This window comes from Acinonyx jubatus, chromosome B2 (genome assembly GCF_027475565.1).
Source record: "Acinonyx jubatus isolate Ajub_Pintada_27869175 chromosome B2, VMU_Ajub_asm_v1.0, whole genome shotgun sequence".
In the NCBI taxonomy this organism is placed as follows: Eukaryota; Metazoa; Chordata; class Mammalia; order Carnivora; family Felidae; genus Acinonyx; species Acinonyx jubatus.
The window spans coordinates 8035269-8055839 of record NC_069385.1 but is presented as its reverse complement, the minus strand read 5'-3'; the positions used below and the strand labels follow the sequence as shown (position 1 = coordinate 8055839).

The 20571-nt window shown below is 55.5% G+C and overlaps 1 protein-coding gene and 1 long non-coding RNA gene across 4 annotated transcripts in view; one reads left to right on the top strand and one right to left on the bottom strand.

Annotated features, from left to right (window-relative positions):
- Positions 1 to 364: 364 nt before the first annotated feature.
- The window catches only part of LOC106989429 (solute carrier family 22 member 1), a 29672-nt gene continuing 9465 nt past the window's right edge, over positions 365 to 20571 (top strand). The window contains exons 1-9 of one of the 3 annotated variants that reach the window (XM_053222018.1): positions 365 to 912; positions 5769 to 5872; positions 7671 to 7825; positions 10317 to 10485; positions 11742 to 11856; positions 12089 to 12195; positions 15408 to 15622; positions 18500 to 18608; positions 19582 to 19630. In XM_053222018.1, the coding sequence (XP_053077993.1) occupies positions 502 to 912; positions 5769 to 5872; positions 7671 to 7825; positions 10317 to 10485; positions 11742 to 11856; positions 12089 to 12195; positions 15408 to 15622; positions 18500 to 18608; positions 19582 to 19615 (1419 nt within the window). In that variant the 5' untranslated portion in view covers positions 365 to 501 and the 3' untranslated portion in view covers positions 19616 to 19630. Of the gene's footprint in view, positions 913 to 5768; positions 5873 to 7670; positions 7826 to 10316; positions 10486 to 11741; positions 11857 to 12088; positions 12196 to 15407; positions 15623 to 18499; positions 18609 to 19581; positions 19631 to 20571 lie in introns of those variants that run through there. The other 2 variants (XM_027056508.2, XM_027056509.2) reach the window with 2 other exon arrangements.
- Positions 12436 to 17108, bottom strand: LOC128315456 (uncharacterized). The gene is made up of 4 exons (XR_008298222.1): positions 14768 to 17108; positions 14337 to 14674; positions 14110 to 14215; positions 12436 to 13947 (listed from the first exon to the last, which is right to left on the bottom strand). It is a non-coding gene; the product is annotated as an uncharacterized LOC128315456 (long non-coding RNA).

Genomic DNA, 20571 nt, shown 5'->3' with positions numbered 1-20571 from the left:
CGCAGGGCCCTTGGGGACAAATAGGACGCAGTGCTCAGCCGAGCCACTCTTGGGGCCAGGCCAGCTAGGTGAAAGGAGTGTGAGTGCTGGATCACACAGCACCTGAAGCTGTGATACCTTTGATTTATCTGAATTATAAAAAGAAGTTTTAAAGTAATCTCTCTGGAAGAGCCCTAAAGAGACCACTCCGGGGTGGGGAGGGGGGTTACCTGGCAGGCTCTAGTTTTTCCCTCTAATGCCAAGAGAATTAGAACCCCAGCCTCGTGGCCTTGCTTCCTGGCCAAGCCACTTGGACACTCACCCTCCTGCCTTTCACCCTTGCCGGACACCCGCACCACGGGGTGAAAGATTATTTCCAGTTGGTTGGCTTCCAGGTAGAGCATGCTTGGACAGCAACTTGATTTCAAACCAGCCCATTGCAGAGAAGCCCACACGAAACATTGACCTTGGCCACCTCGGCCGAGGCAGTTTGGCCAAAGTGATGAGGTTGCCGGTCCAGTCATGCCCACTGTGGATGACATTCTGGAGCAGGTTGGGGAGTTCGGCTGGTTCCAGAAGCAAGTCTTCCTGACCCTATGCCTGCTGTCAGCTGCCTTTGCCCCCCTCTACGTGGGCATCGTCTTCCTGGCCTTCACCCCGGATCACCGCTGCCTGAGCCCCGGGGTGGCCGAGCTGAGCCGGAGATGCGGCTGGAGCCTGGCAGAGGAGCTGAACTACACAGCGCCGGGCCCGGGGGCCGCGGGCGAGGCGTCCCCTCACCAGTGCCGCCGCTACGAGGTGGACTGGAACCAGAGCGCCCTCAGCTGCGCGGACCCCCTGGCCGGCCTGGCGGCCAACAGGAGCCACCTGCCGCTGGGCCCCTGTCGGCACGGCTGGGTGTACGAAACGCCCGGCTCGTCCATCGTGACCGAGGTGAGAGCTGGCCCTGTGTTTTGGGGGGCAGCTGGGTTTTAGGGACACGGGGGAAGCAGGGAGGAGAGTTCGATTCACTGAGCACTTAGAACGTGTCCAGTTCCATCCTGGGCACTTTGCATGCTTCCCTTGTGTAGCCCTCCGCAGACCCTGGGTGATGGTGAAGGAGGCTGAAGGTCAGAGCAGGCCCGGCTGAGCCAGATCGTTTGAACACGGGTCTACGGGGAGAGACGGGTTTCTCTTCTTTCCGCCCCACCGGCCTCTTCCTCCAAGAGCCTGCCGAATTCGCTGGGGGTGCGGCTTCCCTACCGTTAGAATTAGTGGGCTCCCCCTTCCTCCACTCAGGAGGCACGCGCCTGTGGGGGCTGAACGTGGCTGGGGAGCTGGGGAGGCCTCCCTGGCTTTGAAGTCAGACTGTTGCAATCCCGGCCATGTTCCAGATGAGCTGGGCATCACTGCGTGGGTTACTCGGCATCTCTGAGCCTCAGCTTCCTCATCAGTAAACCCGGGACGGCCGTGACCCACAGGGGCCGGAAGTTCAGCTGAGGCTGGCCTAACCGCTGACAGACCTGAGCTGAGCTGCACGAGGTGGCCTCACAGGATGCGGTGGTGGTGTCGGAGCGCCCTGCTCGCCTAGTTCGGGGGGTTCTTTCTGTGTTGTGCCTTGAGGATATTTTAGTAAAAAGCTACCAGGTTTTTTCCGTTCATGCATCCTTTTGAAAGCGATGGGTTTCCAAGGGGGTTCCAAGGCACCCTTCAATGACAGACGACCCGCGAGGCACCTCCCCTCCCAGGGACACCGAACTGCCCAGCGCTCTGGCTGGGAGTCTAGAAGCATACCAAGACAGAGAAGTATTTGTTCTCCGTGACTGAGAGCGACTCCACTAGTAAACGGGCAGAAGCAGTTGGTCCTCCATCTATTTACTCCCCCATCTGTTCACTCAGTAAACGTGGCTGAGCCTTTGCTCTGCTCCAGCACTGCCACGGTGCTGGGATGGAGACAGGGAGAAAGCTGGGCGCTTCTCTCCAGGAGCCTGGCATCTCCAGGGCAGTGAGGGAGGCGGGGAGAACAAGGCCTGTGCCCGGGCCCACGTGTGGGCAGGCACACCGGGGGCAGCGGGCTCCAAGGAGGCGTCCCTGAGCCACCGAACTTATCACGGGTGCCTTCTGGAGGGAGGTGGCATTTGATTGGAGCCTCGGGTGTATCCTGAGCGGCAAGGAGAGGAAACAGGACAGGGAGGGGGAGCGCGGGCCCAGGCTCAGGGGAGAGGGAGCTCGTGCCACGCTGGGGACAATGAACCGTTACACTGTCCTCCCGAAAGGAAAGGTCGCCAGATAAAACACAGGACACCGAATTAAATGTGAATTTCAGATAAATGACCAACGCTTTTTAAAAGATAATCATGTCCCAGATGTTGTGCAATATTTGATACTGAAGCAGGGAATACAAATATTGTGTGGGCAGTGCCCATATTAAAAAATAGACATATATGTGTGTTGTTTATCTGAAATCCGAATTCGACCGGGCACCCTGTGTTGTCGTCGTTGTTGTTTTCTTCCTAAACGTGGCAGCAAATGAGGAAATTTGGTCTTGTTTAGGCAGAGGAGCAAGGCGGTTTAGTTCTAGCTGGACCTTGGGAATGGCCTAGAAGCGTCCCCAGAGGTCAGGAGGGCTCAGGTGGTCCAGAAATGAGCCCCGGTGGAAGGGTCAGCCAACGTGGTTGTTGTAGGAACAAAAGTTAGAGTGGCCCTGAAGAGACACAGGCCTGGCCTGGGCTGTGGGGGAGGGACCCCAGCTCGCCTGAGGGTTCTTGGGGGGTGGGCGAGGGGGGCTACTGAATCTGAGCCTGGACCACGGGAGAAGGAGCGGTTTGGGAGGTGGGGGTGGCAGACACAGAGGGGAGGAGCGGATAAGGGAGGACTCCAACGCAGGAGGACTCAGAACGCTCCAGAGCCGGGGAGGGGGGGCGCTCCCTGTGCGTGGCAGTAGGGGTCCGCTTCCACAGGACCCTAGATCTAAGCCCTGGCGGGAATTGAGGGGCTCCTGGAACCCTTGTGCTCAGGGGGAGTGGGGAGGAGGTGGCTGTCGGGTACAGAGTGCATTTGGGGAGGATCCGGCCCCTGGAAGCGATGCCCTCTCCTCTCACCCTCCCCCCCATGATTGCTTCAAAGCCCTTTGCCTCCACTCCTCATCCTAAACTGAAGCTTGTTCTTGGGGGATTCACCTCGGGGATTTATTTCTGCAAAAATAATCTTTAACTCAGCCTTGCCTTGGACATTGGAACTTGCTTGAGGGAGGTGCTGAGCCAGCTTGTTTGAACACCCAGCCTCACTTCCCCTCCAAGCCAGAGACAGCGGCTGGGCTCCGCCTGGGGAAGGAATGTGCTGTTTCCTGACTTTTTTGCTTCCCCTGTGTGTGTGTTGGGGGGGGGGGGGCGGCTGGCCCTGTCGGCTGCAGCCCCATACTGGGCTGGGGGGCCCCACTCCAGGCTGGGAAGCCCTGTCCTCCCCTGCCTATGGGCAGGAGCGAGAGAAAGGCCTCAGCCTGAGGTCATGGGACCTAAAGTTACATCATAGTTTCCAAACTCGCCTGGTCCCCGAGATCTCCTGGCTTCTGGTCTGTGATCTGCCGAGACAGGACCCACAGCAATCTGTACTCGGACAAGGACCCTGGGGGACTCCTGTGATCAGACAAGCTTGGACAGCACTGCCCACTGTTTTCTAGGCCGCCCAACACACCAGGCCCAGCAGGAGCCGTGACTGGACTCAGAGGCGCATCCGGCGCCCCCCTGGGGCTCAACACAGCCCCGGGCTTTTCCGAGGGCTGGGCCCGCCTCCTGGTGTGCACACATGTACTAGAGGGCAGTGGTTGGGCGTGAGTTCGGGGGGCACGGGGCATGGCAGGTGACTCTAGCATAGTGGGAGGGGCGGTGGCCGGGCAGAGATCTCAGCAGGAGGCAGTGGTAGCAGGTAAAGCGGGGGTCCCTCCCACTGGCCCTGTGAGCCCCCAGCTTGTGCACAGTCCAAGGGCAAGATGTCATCCAGGGCATTTCAGGAAGCATGGCAGGGACATCTTACAGACTCGCTCATGGCGAAGATTAGAACAAAAGACAAAAAACAGGGCCCTGCGGCTTCGGTGCGGTCTCGTAGACACCGAATGTGGTCTTGGACAGCGTGGGGGGGAGGCTACAAAAAGACAGTTGGACAATTGGAGATACAGAGCCTGGGGCAGCCAGATAACACTCCAGAGCTGTCTGTCCCTCTGCCTTCTGACAGCGGGGCCCGGGGCAGCCAGGGAAAACCAAAGAACCGCAGGGGGGAGCTGGGTGAGGAGGGTGTGCAGCTGAGGGAAACGAACATCCCGGTCGGGACGGGGAACTTCAGAGGTGCCGGGAGGTATCTTGTCCTCCCAGGGCTGAGCCACCACGGGAGCGGACCGACGGGTCTGGGCATAAATAGCAGGTGACAGGACAGGCTCATTATGAGTTTCTGAAAGTCAGGTGGTACGTTGGGACACCGGGGTGGCTCAGTCGGTTAAGCGTCCGACTCTCGGTTTCGGCTCAGGCCGTGATCTCACGGTTTGTGAGTTCAAGCCCCACATCGGGCTCTGTGCTGTTGGCACGGAGCCTGCTTGGGATTCTCTTTCTCTCTCTCTCTCTCTGCCCCTCTCCCTGCTTGCACACTGTCTCTCTCAATCTCAAAATGAAAAACATGGAAGAAAACCTTCTAAGAGTTAAAGGGTTTGTTATTTACCAAAACCATTTTCACGTTTCCCCCTCAGTGTTTGCGCAGCTCTGTGAGTGGGACAGGATCAGCTCAACGCATCCGTTTCAGACTGGGAAACTGAGGCCCAAAGTGGCTAAGTGCCTTTCCTGCTGTCACATCCCACAATGTTGTCTGGTAGGGTGGGGCCGTGAATCCAAAGTAGCTAGAGCGGCACAGAGATTGGGAGAAAGGAGGGATGTGCCCCTAGATGCCGCCTAGTTAGGGCTGCACCAGGACCGGGGAGGGCGCCAGGGCCCGGCTGCGGAGCTCCCTACTTACATCTACTTCTCTGAGCCCCGAAGAGGGAGTGGCGATGTCTCCTCATCACGCCCGTCCAGTGCCCAGGCGTGTGCTCTCTACGGTGGGACGTCCCCTATAACACAATAAGGCCCTTCATCAGACAGTTCTGTCCCGCCTTTGCCTCTGCCTCCCTCCTGCTCAGTCCCTCCCCTCTCTGGTTCTTGGCATGTCAGTCCCTCCGGTCCCTCCGAGTCTCCAGCTCCCCTGCCCCCCCCCCCCCCCCCAGGACACTAATACCCAGGCTGCTCCCACTAAGCCCGCCTTCCTGCGATCGTGTCCTCGCTCAGCCCTTCCTGTTCACACGGCAACATCAGTCACAACGGAATCTATAGAATTATTGGTGGACTTGACATAACGAAATGTATAATTAACAGGCACTTAATTGAGGGCTTTTGACCAATTTTGGAAAACATGTTCTGTTTATTTTGCTACATTTCCGTCTTGAGGAAACTACTTTGCTGTACTTCTTTCTAGAAGACTTACCTGTTGGCCATGTTGTCTTTTGATAATCGACTATCAGTGTCAAAGCACTGGACGGTAGCTTCTTTAACTAATATACAGTGAGGGTAAAGCAAAGATATGAGGTCCATAATGATATTAACCGAGATTTGCCAGAAACCTTGAATTTGTCTTACAAACACGCGGTAAGAGAAGATGACATGAGACGCCTTCGGATGTCACACGTTGTGTTAAACGTTTACTTTGTCCGGAGGGAAGGCGGAAGGTGTAGTTCGACTCACAAGCGGTCTTGTGTTTTCGGCCCCTCCGACTGCGGTGTGGACCTGCTGCAGTTCAACCTGGTGTGTGATGACTCTTGGAAGGTGGACCTCTTTCAGTCCTGCGTGAACGTGGGCTTCTTCCTGGGCTCTCTGGGTGTCGGCTACATTGCAGACAGGTACGTGAAGGCCAACCCGCCTGTACGGAGCGGCAAGGCCGTGTGGAGGGTGGATCAGAGGGGTCAGTGATGGGAGAATCTGGCCAGTGGAAATCTACCACGGAACTTGATGGGGAAAAGACGTGGTAGCTAGTGCTTTGGACGAGGTGGGGCAGCAAGCTGGAGTAAGGTTGGGGATTTAGGATAGATTTCAGGGGTCGACGCTCCACGCAGATTGTGTAGTTGGGTGGTGGCCCGAGAGAAGGTGGGGACAAAGCCAAGGTTTAGGTGTCAGGCAGGTGGATGTGGTGAGGGCGGGGCTGTTTTTTGAGGCGGGCCTGAGTCGGGTAGAGGCCGACTTCACTGTAGCTCCTGTGGGGGGAGGGGGTGGGAAGCCGTCCCGAGTTGTGTCCCCGCAGCGCTAACATCACAGCTGTGCTAACAGGGGCCCGGGAGGCACCGAAGAGATGTCAAGGAGGCAAGTGGATACACGAGTTGCGCTCAGAAGAGAGTTTCGCGCTCGAGATAAATCTTTGGGCTTTGTCAGCAGGAACTGGTATTTAACGCCGTAAACTGTGTTTGAGATCAGCTAGCAGAGTGTGTAGAGAGGTGAACAGGTTGATAGGGAAGGAGTGGTGGCAAAGGAGATTTGGAAGAAATGACAGGCGGCGGGGGCTGGTGCAAAGCCGGAGAACACAAGGCAAGGCTTGCTCAAGGAGGAAGAGCACTCAACACCTGTGCACGTGGCCCCACGAGTGCCAGCGACAGGGACGGTGTCGGGAAGGCTAAAGAAGAGCGAGAGAGGAGAAAGCGGAGTCTGTGTGTGGGGGCAGCTCTTTGAGGCCAGTGGGCTGCGAAGGACAGGGGGAAAATGAGGGGTCCAGGATGGGGATGACTGCATCACAGAGTGCAGGGGTGGGGGATGGGAGGACTGGAGGGGCAGTGGTGGGGGGCTGGGCTCCAGTGACAGGGACGCAGCCTTTGGTCAGAGGCACAGGAGAAAAGACGGGGAGGTGGACACAGATGCCATTAAGTCTGGTTATTCTGAGGTGAGAAGGGGTGAGTATTGGACGGGAAGTTTCTATCTCAGTAAAGGACAAGGGCATTTATGGGCTGGTGTGGAGGTGCGCTGGGCGGGGGCAGGAGTTTGGGGGCAGGAATTTGAGGCCAGGAGGCAAGGAGAAGCAGGATGAAGGGCTGTGTGGGTGTCTAGGATGCAGGGGGCAGGGTGGGGCCCTCTGGGGGTGGGGACCAGGTGGCTGTGACCGCACGGAGGTTGGTCCCTTACTTCCTTGCATGTGGGACAAGGTCTGAGAGACGAGTCAGTAAAGCCCCCTACTGGGATGAAGGGTTAGCAAATAATTTGCCCATTTCGTTCGTGAAAAAAGGAAAGGGAAATAATCCTCAATAGTTACACCACGAGAACTGAATGTTTTCCCAGAAATGTTGACACAGCTGATAAGACTTGCGTGGGGGTGCACCCCACTAAACCCTGTATAACACAGTCTGCCAGATACAAAGGCAATGAGAGGGGACCCGTGTGGGACCCGCAGAGCCGCTGGGGGAGCCCCCCTTTAGGCTGAGATGCCAGATGGCTGAGAGCGTCAGGATTCTGGATTCCTCGCTACAGTGTGACTTAACGAACCTCGGAGGGGCCGCTGTTCCCTGAGGATGACAAGGTCGGGCCCTGAGGGGGACAGCCCCTCCGGAGAGCAGTGACGTGTGCCTCCCGACTGGGACCCTTGCTGCCCCGTGGTGCCCACCTGACCCCAAATACTCAACAGCCCCACCTCAGGTCCCTGTCTCCCTGCCTCTGAAGGTTTGGCCGCAAGTTCTGTCTCCTGGCCACCACCCTCACCAGCGCCGTCTTGGGCGTCCTCACGGCCGTGGCGCCAGACTACACGTCCCTGCTGCTGTTCCGCCTGCTACAGGGGCTGGTCAGCAAGGGCAGCTGGACGTCCGGTTACATCCTGAGTAAGTATCCGCGGGGCTGACTTTCCACAGAGGTCGGGTGGGCGAGAGGAAGGGGGTGGGTCTGGGGGGAGAAGGCAGGTTTGCAGGGTCTGGAGACATTGTGGTCACTCTAGTTGTATGTGATTGTGTGACTGGGGCAGGGGCATTACGTGGGGATGGCCTGCCTCATTCCTTCCTTCCTTCCTTCCTTCCTTCCTTCCTTCCTTCCTTCCTTCCTTCCTTCCTTCCCTCCCTCCCTTCTTTCCTCCCTCCCTTCTTTCTTTCCTCCTTCTTTCCCTCTCTACTTCCCTCCCTCCTTTCTTTTCCCTTTCCCTCCCTCCCTCCCCTTCCTTCCTTCCTTCCTTCCTTCCTTCCTTCCTTCCTTCCTTCCTCCCTTCCTTTGTCTGAGAGACACTTAAATAACCACTTAAATAGATCAATCTTTCCATATCAACTCATCTATTTGGAAAAAGATCACAGTTGACGTGTTTACAGCAGGGGGAGGGGCAGGAAGGGGGGTCAGGTAAGAGAGTATTTTAACATTTTAAATAAGAAAGAACCAGCACCTCCTGAAAAGAAATACAACTCAACTGGTTTGAACCACTTGAAAATTAGGAGAGAAAACAAAGAGGAGATAAGAGAAGAGAGAAACATTTTTTTTTTTTTAATTGAGCTGTAAACCACTGTAATTCTACATTTTTTTCTTTCAAGTTTTTCTCGGAAGGGTGAGAAGAGAGAATGAAAATTACTTTCTTGGAAGGAGGTAGTATAAAAGAGCCATCTATGCTTTCCTCAGCCCATAGGTGGGCACTTCAGACAGCAGTGAGGATAATCCACAGTTGTGCTCATTTGTAGAGAACAGAAAAGAAACAGTGATGCCCTTCTACCTCTGAAGACGCTATCCTGTGTCCTGGCATTCTGGGAAATGGTTCATTAACCAAGAGAAAGCATGTTTCTCCCCCTAGAAACTGTGTGCAGATGGTTTTGTGTAATCGGTTCGGGTCATATGTATTGGCCACGTGTATGTTCAATATGTGCTATTTGGCACATGGTTAAGAAGATGACCTTGGGGTCACACGTCGGCTGCCCAACACTGACCGGTCGTGTAATCTTGGGCGAGTTCCATAATCTCCGGCCTCGATGCCCTCATGGGTGGGGGGGAGGGGTGGCGGTGCCCTGAGTGGATGAGCCACACAGGTGGTGCCTGCCCCGTGCCCGGCCCTGCCTGGTTCTGTTGCTGCAGGGTAGTCACTAGGGCGGGGCTGGGGCACTAGGGTAGAGGAGGCATCCTTCCTCCCTGCAAGGAGCTCACACGCTGGAGAGAACGACAGATGCCCGAGCGGGTATCTGGGTGGGGTGAGGGCCCTGCCTCCTCCGAAGGCTTTCCCCACTCACTTATAGGTCACACCCCCCCACCCCTGTCCCCCCCACTTCGCCACCCCGTCCTCCACCCATGGCTCATTGGCCTCCTTTGTTGGCTCCTCTTCTTCTCCCTGATCCTCCCATCCCTCAACAGGGTGGGACCCAGGATGTTGTCCTCCCCAACCCCACACCTGTTACACCTGCCGACCCCCACCCCAGCCCCCAGTCTGTAAAGTGCCGTCTGTCCAGCCGCTCAGACCTGCCCTCTTGCGGTCGGTCACGGCCTCCGCTTCCCCACTCCTGTGTTTGCCTCCTTGGGGTCCTGCTGTTACTGTCACAGCACACCCGGACCCACCGTCTCTTCCTCCGCTGCTGCCACTGGGCCCGGGCCAACACTGTCCCTTCGCCTCCACGTCGGTCTCAAGTCTCAGCAGCAGACGTGGGAGTGCGTTTGCCCCTCAAGGGACCGGCTCTGCGTTTCATGCCATGCAAGCCAGCCTTCTCTGAGCCCCCCATGGCCTCGCCTGGCCCCCTGCCCTGGAGATCCCTGTCCTTAGCTCCTCTGCCTGGAACTTCACCCTTGAGGTCCACCCCACGGCACCGCCCTCTGGCAAGCTGCGTCCCCTGACCCTCGACTGTCCCGATCCCCTCCCACCAGTTAATGTTTCGCTCCCCCGTGGCATACAGTTTACTCATTTGCCGCGTGTGCCCTCAGCCCTCTCCCTCGAGGAGGAGGGGTGCGTGGGCCGCCACTGCCCATGTGGCTGCCACAGACCCCAGGCACGCAGACTGGGGCCGGGTCCCTCACTAAGTCCGTGAGCACTCCTGGGGCCGAGGGAAATGTCATAGCTCAGCCCGGAGCTCGTGGGGCCAAGCTCTGGGGAAGAGAGGCGGAAGGTGTCAGGCAGACTGGATCCTGAGTGCGTGACGGGCGGTACGGATGGCAAATGGGGGAGTTTGAAAAAGGACCAGCTCGAGAGAGGCTGGGACGAAGGGTGGGGTGTCTCCGGGAGCCTCGATCAGCAGGACTTGGGAAGGAGCCTGGGGTCAGGCAGGCAGCGGGGGGGAGGGGGGGCACGGGGTGGGGGGCGGGCGCAGGGGCTCACCGGGGAGGGAAGGAGCCCGAATAGTGACTCATCTCATGTCTCAGTCACAGAATTCATGGGCTTGGGCCACAGGCGAACCGTGGCGATCCTCTACCAGGCGGCCTTCACGGTGGGGCTCGTGCTGCTCTCGGGAGTGGCCTACGCCATCCCTCACTGGCGGTGGCTGCAGCTGGCCATCTCTTTGCCCATCTTCCTCTTCCTGTTCTACTACTGGTACGTGGGTCCCCCGAGGCGGCCCCGGCTCCTCTGTCCAGCCCCGGACCCCTGCGCGGTGACCCCGGCTGCCACACGGGCCGTCCTTCACATGGCCGCGGTGGCCACGGGCACGGGCATAGGGCTGCTACCACTCTCTGTGCCACTCGGGGTGGTCCGTGTTCTGACAGCGGCCCTCATTCCATGGGGAGCTAGCCTCAAACGGGGCCCCTTTAAATTCGCAGCCCCTTAGATAGAGAGGCAATGCTTCAAGTCCCACAAAACCCCACCTAGCCACTTGGTAGGCATTTGCTGTTGGTTGAATGAATGAATGAATGAACGAACGAGCGAATGGGGAATGTGCACATTAGGCCATTGTGAAACAAACCGGCCCAAATGAGCTGTCGATCTCACTAGCTGTCAGCGCTTGGCAGGGTCCCCAGGGAGAAGCATCCGGACAGATGAGTTCTGATGGTGGGGCAGGGAAGGGGTGCAGAGAGGGCTGCGGACAGAAGTACCTCAGCCCTGCCCCTGTGGTCACCGTTCTGCTGAGGGCAAACCTCATCTGTGGGCGGCACCGCGGTAGACCCAGCCTCTCTCAACAAGGGCTGACTAGGGGCCGCGCACTTGTGCTCAGGACCAGCCTGCTCTCTCCTTGCCAGGCTGCAACCAGGGGCTCTCTGGGGGGGGGGGGGGGGGAGGAGGGTCAGGCGGGGTGGGGCCACACCAGAGTGTGTTCAGAAGACCTTCAGCCAGAGATGCTCAGTCTTCGAGTTGTAACATCCTTACCTGGTTTGAAATGGACAGCCTGCTATCTCCCCGGTGTTAGAGGAAAGTGAATATGGTTTATTTCGTTTGGGAGGTATTTCGAGCCTTGTTCGACCACCCTCGAATTACACGGAGATACCTGCTGTAGCCCAAGGGGTGGGGGGGCACACGGAACGTCCATTCTGGGTGAGGAACAGGGCTCCCAGCTTCCAGCAAAGAATGGGGCCCCTGCTCCATGAAATGCAGGCCACATAGGAAAGCGGTGGTTCCCTTTTTGCCCCTAAATCTTTTAGCAGGTGGCACTGAGAGTGTGAGGGGCCCGCAGAGCTCCTTCGTGCGCCCCCTGAGCCAACACAGGGTGAGCCCAGATCCTCGTCCGCTAGCTGCTTGAGGACTGACAGTCCCCACGTGAGGCGGGTGGGTTGCTCAGAGCAACATCGCTCTGACCAGGGCTTAAAATGGGACGCGCTCTGGGGAAGGTGCCACGGAGTGACGATCTGTGTCTGCAGGTGTGTGCCCGAGTCTCCCCGCTGGCTGCTGTCGCAGAAGAGAAACGCGCAAGTGATGAAGATAATGGGCCACATCGCCCGCAAGAATGGGAAGCTGCCACTTGTTGATCTGAAGGTGATGTGCTAGCAAGGGCTTCCTCACATCCCTGAATTTGGGGGTCGGGTTTATGATTTAGAAAGTGCTTCTGGGGCTGCCTTGAGAAGCCGGAAGGCACGGGAGGCAATGGGGGTGATGAGTGCCGAGCACAGGAAGGGCAGTGGCTGACAGCGGGGCGGGGTGGCTCTGAGGGCTTCTTCGGCTCCCCCTGCAGTGAGGATGTGGCTGACGCTCTCCGTCTCCCTCCTAGATGCTCTCGCTCGAAGAGGACGTCACCGAGAAGCTGAGCCCCTCCTTTGCAGACCTGTTCCGCACGCCACAGCTGAGGAAACACACCTTTATTCTGATGTACCTGTGGTAAGGAGCCCTCCCTGTGCCTTCCCTGCCAGACTCGGTGAGCCTGCCCGGACGCCGGGGTACAAGTTAAAGACAGCGGAGCAGGGCGCCTGGGTGGCTCGGTGGGTTGAGCGGCTAGCTCTTGACCTCGGCGCAGGTCGTGGTCTCACGGTGAGTCATGAGATCGCACCGAGCGTGGAGCCTGCTTGGGATTCTCTGTCTCCCTCTCTCTCCGCCCCTCCCCCCCCCAAATAAATGAATAAACATTACAAAAAAGACAGTGGAGCAATGCCGGTGGAAAAAGAGAAGCATGAAAAGGAATTTTTAGATGAATTTCAAGCAAAGAGCTCTTAGCGAGACGTCTTTTTTTCCTCCCTTGAGGACTGATTAATGGGGAAAGACATCCTTTTAGTAAGAAGAGCATGTTACGTCGGCGAGGTTAACAGTAAGATGAGTGAGACATGACGAAGGGTTCCCACGGTTGCCTCAAACCCCACGTGTCCATCTTCTGGGAACAGAAGAGTCTTGATTTCACTTTGGAAGGTGATTTCAGTGGCTCCTGGTGCTTCCAAAGGGGACGATCCCTTCCTCACACCTTAGAACTTCAGAGACCCTGCCCTGAGCGTTTCTGTGTCTTTATGATCCACTGATTGCGGAACGCTTGGACACCGATGGACTCACCCATGTAGCCCCTGCCCACCCCCAGGGTCTGTACCCCCCTCCAGGTTGCCATCTTGCAATTCTCTACCCCCTTCCCTCAAAGGACATCGGGTCGGCTCCCCACTACCGGGCCTTTGTCGTTGACATGCTTCTCTAACACCTGGGGCTGAACAGCTGGACTGTGGGCTTCCCCTGCTGCTGGTTAACTCATTTCCGCTTCCACATAAGGTTTTACTAGAACTAAGGGTTCAAACTAATAGGGTGGTGCCTGGCACATGGTAACCCCACAAATATTTGCTGAAGGTTGAATGAATAACCACTGTTCCACGGAATCCATCCTAAATGCATTAGACACCAGCCAGGCTCATTCCCCTCGCCCCATCAGTCACCTGCCACACCTCGTGTTGGTCCCCGAGTTCGGCAGCCAGCCCCACGATGGGTCCCGGGAGCCTTTGCAAACACCCCTGCTGCCTGTGCCCTCCTGTCTCCCTCCTTCCTTCTTCCCCTTACCACTCGCCGCCCCCATTTCCATCCCCTAGCGCACTCCTCGTAAGGGGGGGGCGCTTCGGCTCCTCTGCTCTCACACCCCTGCACCCCAGCCCTCAGCAAATTCTGCTCTATTTTGAAAATGTGTTCAGAATCTGCCGTTTCGCATCACCTGCCCTCTCAGTTCCCCTCCCGACGGGCGTGATCTCTTGCCTGTGCTGTTGTGGTACCGCCTAGCTGTCCTGTCTGCTCCCACCGCCGTCCCCCGCCAGGCGCTGCTCACAAAGCAGGCAAAGCCCAGGTCGCTCCGCTGTCCACGCCTCCCTAGTCCACTGAGGATAAAACCAGATCCCTTCCCGTGGCCTCCAAGGTACTGACCCCGGACACCTTCCCTCCACCTGCTCCTTCAGTGCAGAAACTCCGGCTGTGTGACTCCAGAAGGCCTCACTATCCGTGACTCAGCCTCCTCATCAGCACGTGGGGCCAGGATAGGACTCACCTCACAGGCGCGTTGGCAGATTCACGAGATGACATGTGTGAACAGCTTAGAACGGTGTCCGATGTAGACGCGGGACCCCCTCAGTACCAGGACGTGCCATTCTAACACGCACATGCAGTTCATGGGTTCTGCCAAAAGATGGCAGCCCTGCACATTTGTGAACCGTTTGGGGACCGGAAAGTCCAGGCTCTCCGTTCCTTTCTCTTAACATCTTTGTCAGTAATATGTGACTGTTCCCGTTTAACTGGCTAGCTGGCACGGAGGGGGCCCCTGGGCTTATCTGGACTCACCAAGCTACAGGCGAGCGCCTTCCTTCACGTTGCCTTCACCCTTTTCTCCAATCAGGAGTGAGGCTGGGCTGGAAATAAGAGCGTCCCAGTGGTTCTCTGCATGCAGCTTTAGAAAACGAGGGGGTATGTTAATGGGACACATCAGTCGTGATCTCGGTTTTGGAGCTGATGGGCAATCCAGATGCTGGGATAAGAGCAGTTTATCGTCAACCGAGGTCTCTTCTCACAGTGTCATAAAATGTGTCCAGCCTCCGAAATCATACAATGTCACCTAAAAGGACACGTGGAACTCTCTGAAGTCTCTCTGAGCCACTTAGCTGGTCCCCATCGGTCTAGGTGCCTTGTTCTGTGACACTGCTATTCTCCCCTGGACAACGCATGGATGGGTCGTGGGGTGGGCTACAGGGTGGAAGACAGGGGGACAACGCCACTGTGCAGCTGGAGAGACTTGGCCAGTATCTGCCCTGCTCTCTCTGCGTACTTGACCTTGGGGAGACGCCGATGCCAATTACTGCTCATCTTTGCCGAGTGCTCTTTCGGTGCCAGGAAGCCCACCAGGTACTTCCTGTGGGGCAGGGAAGGGGTGCAGAGAGGGCTGTGGAGAGAGGTATCTCATCCCTGCCCCTTTGGTCACCGTCCTGCTGAGGGCAAACCTTACCTGTGGGTGGCACTGAAGTACACCCAGTCTCCCTAAACGAAGGCTGGCCTCTACGCCTGTACGTCCGTGGTCAGAACGGCTGTCCCCTCGTCAGGGTGGAACAAGGGAGAGGTCGCTTTGCCCGAGTCTCCATGTTTGGGCGGGATGGGACTTGCCTGAGTGTTCCCGGAAGACCTTATTCCATTTGCTGATGAGGGAATTGAGGCACAGAGGGCTTAGCTAAGTTACTTCGGGTCACACGGCTCATATAGCAGGCCTGATTACTGAACCTTCTCACCCACCTTCTCCCACCCGCCTCCTTGTAGCTGCCGGAGGATTAGACGAAGTAAGGCCCGTGCAGGGCTCCGCGCGGGGCCAGGCCGCTAGGTCGCAGGAAACAGTCAGGGTCTCTGGGACACGTGCTTATGTCCTGGAAGTCATTGTCTCACGTAAATCTGAGAGGAGCTGCTCCCTGAGGGCCCCTCTGGGACGTCCTTCCTGACGATTATCCCCTCTTCTCGGATTGCTCTCGGACATTCTAAATCAAGGGACCCACGCTCCTCTCCAGCTCGTAGGGACCTTTGTCTTCGCTGCCAGAATCCTCCCTCCCTACTGTCCCACAGACACTCTGCCTTACACTCCGCCTCCCCTCCGTGCCCAGGTTCACCAGCTCTGTGCTCTACCAGGGCCTCATCATGCACGTGGGCGCCACGGGTGCGAACCTCTACCTGGATTTCTTGTACTCGGCTCTGGTTGAATTCCCGGCGGCCTTCATCATCCTCGTCACCATTGACCGCTGCGGCCTCATCCGCCCGTTGGCCCTGTCAAACCTGGTGGCGGGGGCAGCCTGCTTCGCCATGGTTTTTATCTCACACGGTGAGCTGTCCGTCATCATCTTCTAGGGAACTGAATTATCCAACTGTGGGAACAGTGTTTTCGCTGCTCGATGAGCCCCTGGGATAAGAACAAAGACAAAGAAGGGTGTCACCTTCATCTACAAGGGTTTTTTTTCGTTTTTTGTTTTTGTTTTTTAAATTGAGGTATAACATACACTCAATGAGCAAATTATAAGTGTAAAAGCTGATGAGTTTGTCCATAGGTATGTATCTGGGTACATGACCCAGATTACGTGGCACATTTCCAGCACCTTAGGAGGTTCCCCAATGGTCCCCGACAATCCATATTCAACCCCCCCGTTCAGATCACCGCTGCTCTGACCTCTGTCCCTGAGTATTAATTCCAACGGTTCTTGAACTTCACACGAAAGGAACCATACGAGATGTGCCCTGTGTATTTGTCTTGCTTCGTTCACTCATTCCATCTGTGAGATTTATCCATGCCGTCACACCGGAGCGTAGTTTATGTGCTTTTTCATCGTTGTGCAGCATTCCACCGTATGAATCCCATGCCACTTACCTGTCCCACTGCTGACCGACCCCTGTGTGGTTTCCAGCATCTGCCTCTTGGGATCTAAGCTGCAGTGAACATTCTAGCACATTGTCTTGTCGTGGTGTGGGCATCGATTTCCCTTGGGTACAGACCTGTGAGTGCGTTTTCTGGGTCGGGGCGGCATATACGTACCTCTAAGTAGATGCAAACAGGTTTCCAAAATGGTTGGACCAATTTACACTCCCCCCGATGAGGCCCACGTGTCTAATTGTGACACATCATCACCAACACGGGGTGTGGCTAGTCTTTTTCACACCAGCCATTTCGGTGGGTGGGTGCTTTCGTCCTTAATTCTTACAATCCAGGATAATCCAAAACAGAATCATTTTCGTCAGTTTTAATTTCCAATGCACAAATTGCCTTTCCTCTTTGTTCCTTTGGGAAGATTGTTAAACCAGACTTGCTATTCTCTCTGGTTTCATTGCTTGCGCTCTGGCCTTGTTGGTTAAATGAGTTGTTTTGGTAAGCTTTTATGGAGGGTATTGTGGGAAGCGTTTCCTGAACTCTGTCTTCTCAAGGAACAGGCTGGATATAGATCAGGCTGAAAATAAAAAATAATAAATACAAAAAATAAATAAAAAGAGGTGGAAAAAGGCAGCTCAGTTTTCTCCCCCCTCCTTGCATGGCAAGAGGACAAAGAAGACAGGGAAAGGGGCAGAGGCCATCTGAAATAGATTTTACCCACCTTCTTCTGCATTTTCTTGTTTCTAGGATCCTGGAAAGATAAATGAGAAGTTTTGTTGTTGTTGTTGTTGTTGTTGTTGTTGTTTAAGTAATAGCACTGGGTCCAGAGAGGGAGCTTGAGGTCTGAGACTGTTCAATTATCAGGCAGGCAGAGCCCAGGCATCATGTTCTCTGGTCCCATCCTCCCAGGCCCCCCTCACAGCCCCACCCTCTCCACTTGGCCTCGATTTAGTCCTTGTCACATTAGATGGTAAACACTCACTCCCTTGTCCAGGAAGTATTTCGAGTACCTTCTCTGTGGCCAGTGTGCATCTAGGCCCTGGGATCTCAGCAGCGAGCAAAGCAGAGAAAGTTCTTGCTTTGCAGAATTTGCATGCTAGAGGGAAAAAGAGAAGGCAAAGCGTGGCGGGCTTAGTCCTTGGTGTGGTGGTCAGGGGTGGCCTCGGGAGACCTGAATGAGGGGAACGAGCCGTGTTGCCATCTAGGGAATGTGCTTCCCAGGCGGGGGACAGGAGTGGGAGTCTCCCCGAGGAGGGCAGAGCTGAGCATTCAAGGAACAGCTGGAATCCTTGCACCCAGAATCAGGAGAGCAGGGGCAGGAGCAATGGACAGAGGCCCAGTTAGCAGGAGGTGGCCTTGGACTGTACCCCAGTGTGGAAGAGAGGCACTGGGGGCTTTGGGCAGGGATGGCCCCACAGTGCCAAGGGGAGCCGGGGCAGTTGAACAGCTCAACAGATTAAAGACCCCAGAGTTTGTGTGCAAGGCCCTCCCTCTATGCACGGAGTAAACTTCATCTTTTCTCTTTAGGAAGCTGGGGCGCATCCTTGATTAGCACAAGGTGGGGAGCTGCCGGAGGCTGGGAGACTGGGCTGGACCTTGTGGCCAGCTCATTCCTAAGGCCACCGTGTCCTCTCTCCTGGGAGCCTCACGCTGGTGGAGTGAAACAGAGCAGGCTTCCGTGAGCAGCCAATATCTGGGGCCAGGGGTTGAGATGGCATAGTGGCTGTGAGCCAAGAGGCTTTCTAAGTGACCTGGCATGTCACAGGAGCCACTTGTGTGTGTCAGTGTTTGGGATGATCCAGGTGGAGCAGGTGAAGGTGCCCAATTCTTGGATCAGTCCTGGACTGTCATGTAATCAAGAGCCCACAGCAGTCGGCTAAGCGGAGACAAGGTTTGCTTCCCTAATGCTCACATCTGGGACTATCTGGAGAAGGGTTTTGGTTTTTAAAATGTGCTTGGAAATGAACCCTAGATGGAAGATTAGAAATCTGGTCTGTCGGCTCCAGGATAGTACCTAAAGGGCTGCATTTTTCGTGGACCTACTGTGTTTCCGGAAACCAAGAGACAAAGAAGGAAGTCACGTGGCTGACAGGAGGCAGAGCTGAGACTCCAAATGCATGTTCTTTCGCCTGCACAAAGGAGCCCCCCTTCATGTGTCACGGTCCAGTTCTGAGACCTCTCAGGACTGTTTACTTATCCCAGAAGGAAAGAGTTAGACAAGACAGTCCTTCAGGCCCTTCCAGCTCTAAAGGCCAAGCTTCTTAACCTGACTCCTCGAGGGAGGGAACTCTGTGACCACAGTCCTTATGTGAGATCCCCACCTCTGTGTTTCCTGTCCAGATCTGCACTGGCTAAACATCACAGTAGCTTGCATCGGCCGAATGGGAATCACCATCGTGTTCCAAATCGTGTGCCTGGTGAACGCCGAGCTGTATCCCACATTCGTCAGGTGGGCGCACAAAGCGGGGTGGGGTGGGGGTGGGGCGGAGGTCGGGTAGCCCCTGAAATAGTTGTGCACCAGCCAGGCTCAACGAGGACCGGCACTTCTAAGACGATTCCTCAAGGCTCCCCCAAGGTCCGTTTGGACATTGAGGCGGGGGTTGGGCATCAAAGAGCGCGTCAACACCCGATTGTAGGAGAGAATGTGAGATGGAAAGGTTGGAGGGCAGGCATGAGAGAAAAGGCATCTGCACAGAGACGAGAGAGAGTGGGAGACTGAGTTTCAGCCCAGCCCACGGCTAGTGGCGCGAACTCCCGTAGCTCCATCCGTGCCTGTAGACACACGTTGTGTAGACAGAGTTCCGACTGGCCCAGTGACACAGGAAGCATTTCTAGAGCTGTGCCACTTCGCCCCCAATGTCATTATTTCCATTTTACAGATGAGGAAGTTGAGGTTCAGAGAGGGACACAGAACTCTCAAGAGGCACACAGCTGGAAAGTGGCAGGGCGTCTGCCCTGATGCCACCAGAAGCCCGTGCCTTTCCTGTGATGACACAATGCTTGTCCGTAAATGTAGCAACAGGCCTGGAGGACTTATCGTTCCAAGTCAGGTTCAGACCAGAGTTCACTCTAACACGCACAGTTTGCTGAATTTTCATTATATGTGTGTTCATTTCCCTGCCGCGACGATCAGTATGGAGACGTCTCCATCATCTCCAAATGCTTCCTCGTGTCCCTTCCCCACCTCCAGCACCTGGCAACCACTCATCTGATTTCTGTCCCTTTGGTTCTACCTTTTCCAGAATGTCATGTAAATGAAGTCACAAGGCAGGCAGACTCGGTGTTTGTCTCCTTTCACTTAGCAGGACGGGGGACATCACGTAGTTGCCCGCCTGCGTCCGTGCTCTGCCCCTTCTGAGTGCGCGCTGAGTGCTTTTCCGGCGTGTGAATGATGTGCCACGATTTGTTTACCCATTTCCCAGTGTATTGGCATTGACTGTCTCCAGGTTGGAGTGAGTACAGTGTAGCTGCTCATAAACATGCAGGTACGGGTCTTGGAGTGGATACATGTTGTCGTATCTCGTGGCCACAAACTTAGGAATGGCTCATATGGTAAGTGTGTGTTTAAATTTATAAGAAACGGTCAGAACGTTTGCCAAAGAGGCTGCGCCATTTTGTGTTCCGCCAACCACGTGAGACATCCTATCTTGTTCCACATCCTCATCAGCACTTGGTATTGTGACTTGTTTTTTCTTTATTCTTTCTTTCTTTTTTTTTTATTTTTCGAAGTCATTCTGAGAAGTAGTGGTATTATTGTGACTTTAAATTACATTTTCCTAATTACTAAAAATGTTGAGCATCTTTGTATGGACTTACTGCCATCTGTGTTTTAGGAGGCTTAGTTTTAAATGAAGATTATTTTTAGGGTAAAAGAAACTAACCACTCTACTTCGAGGTTGAATTCGGACCCTCGTTAGAATTTGGTCTATTTCCTCAAACTGTCTCTTCGGTCTGTGTAACTCTTTCTCGTGTGCTATTCCTCATGCCATCATGCCAGTAGTTTCTAAGAAATATTCCAGCTCCCCCGATCGCTCAGCTGCACAGCAATCTGAGCCCGTCAGTCAGCCAGAAGGTGCAACAGTGGCCCTGATTTACTGTCCTCTTCCCCACCTGCCCTTCACTAAAAGGCTCTGTCTCATACTCTCATCTATAAAAGGTTGCTTGGACTGAGTACAAAGGGATGAAGGCACATTAAAGAGAAAATCTTCCACATTTGGCAGTCCTGAGCCCGGAGTCTAAAATAGCCGGGCCAAACAATTCCATTGTCATGGCCACCGGACCCAGGGGACTGGCTGAAAATGTTAACTGTCAAAGGGCCTGAGTCCCTGCTCCTATGGGGAAGAAAGCCAAGCAACCCATCTCAAGGAGCCATTTGTGCAGAGAGCCTGTTGATAAGGATTCTCAATAACTAG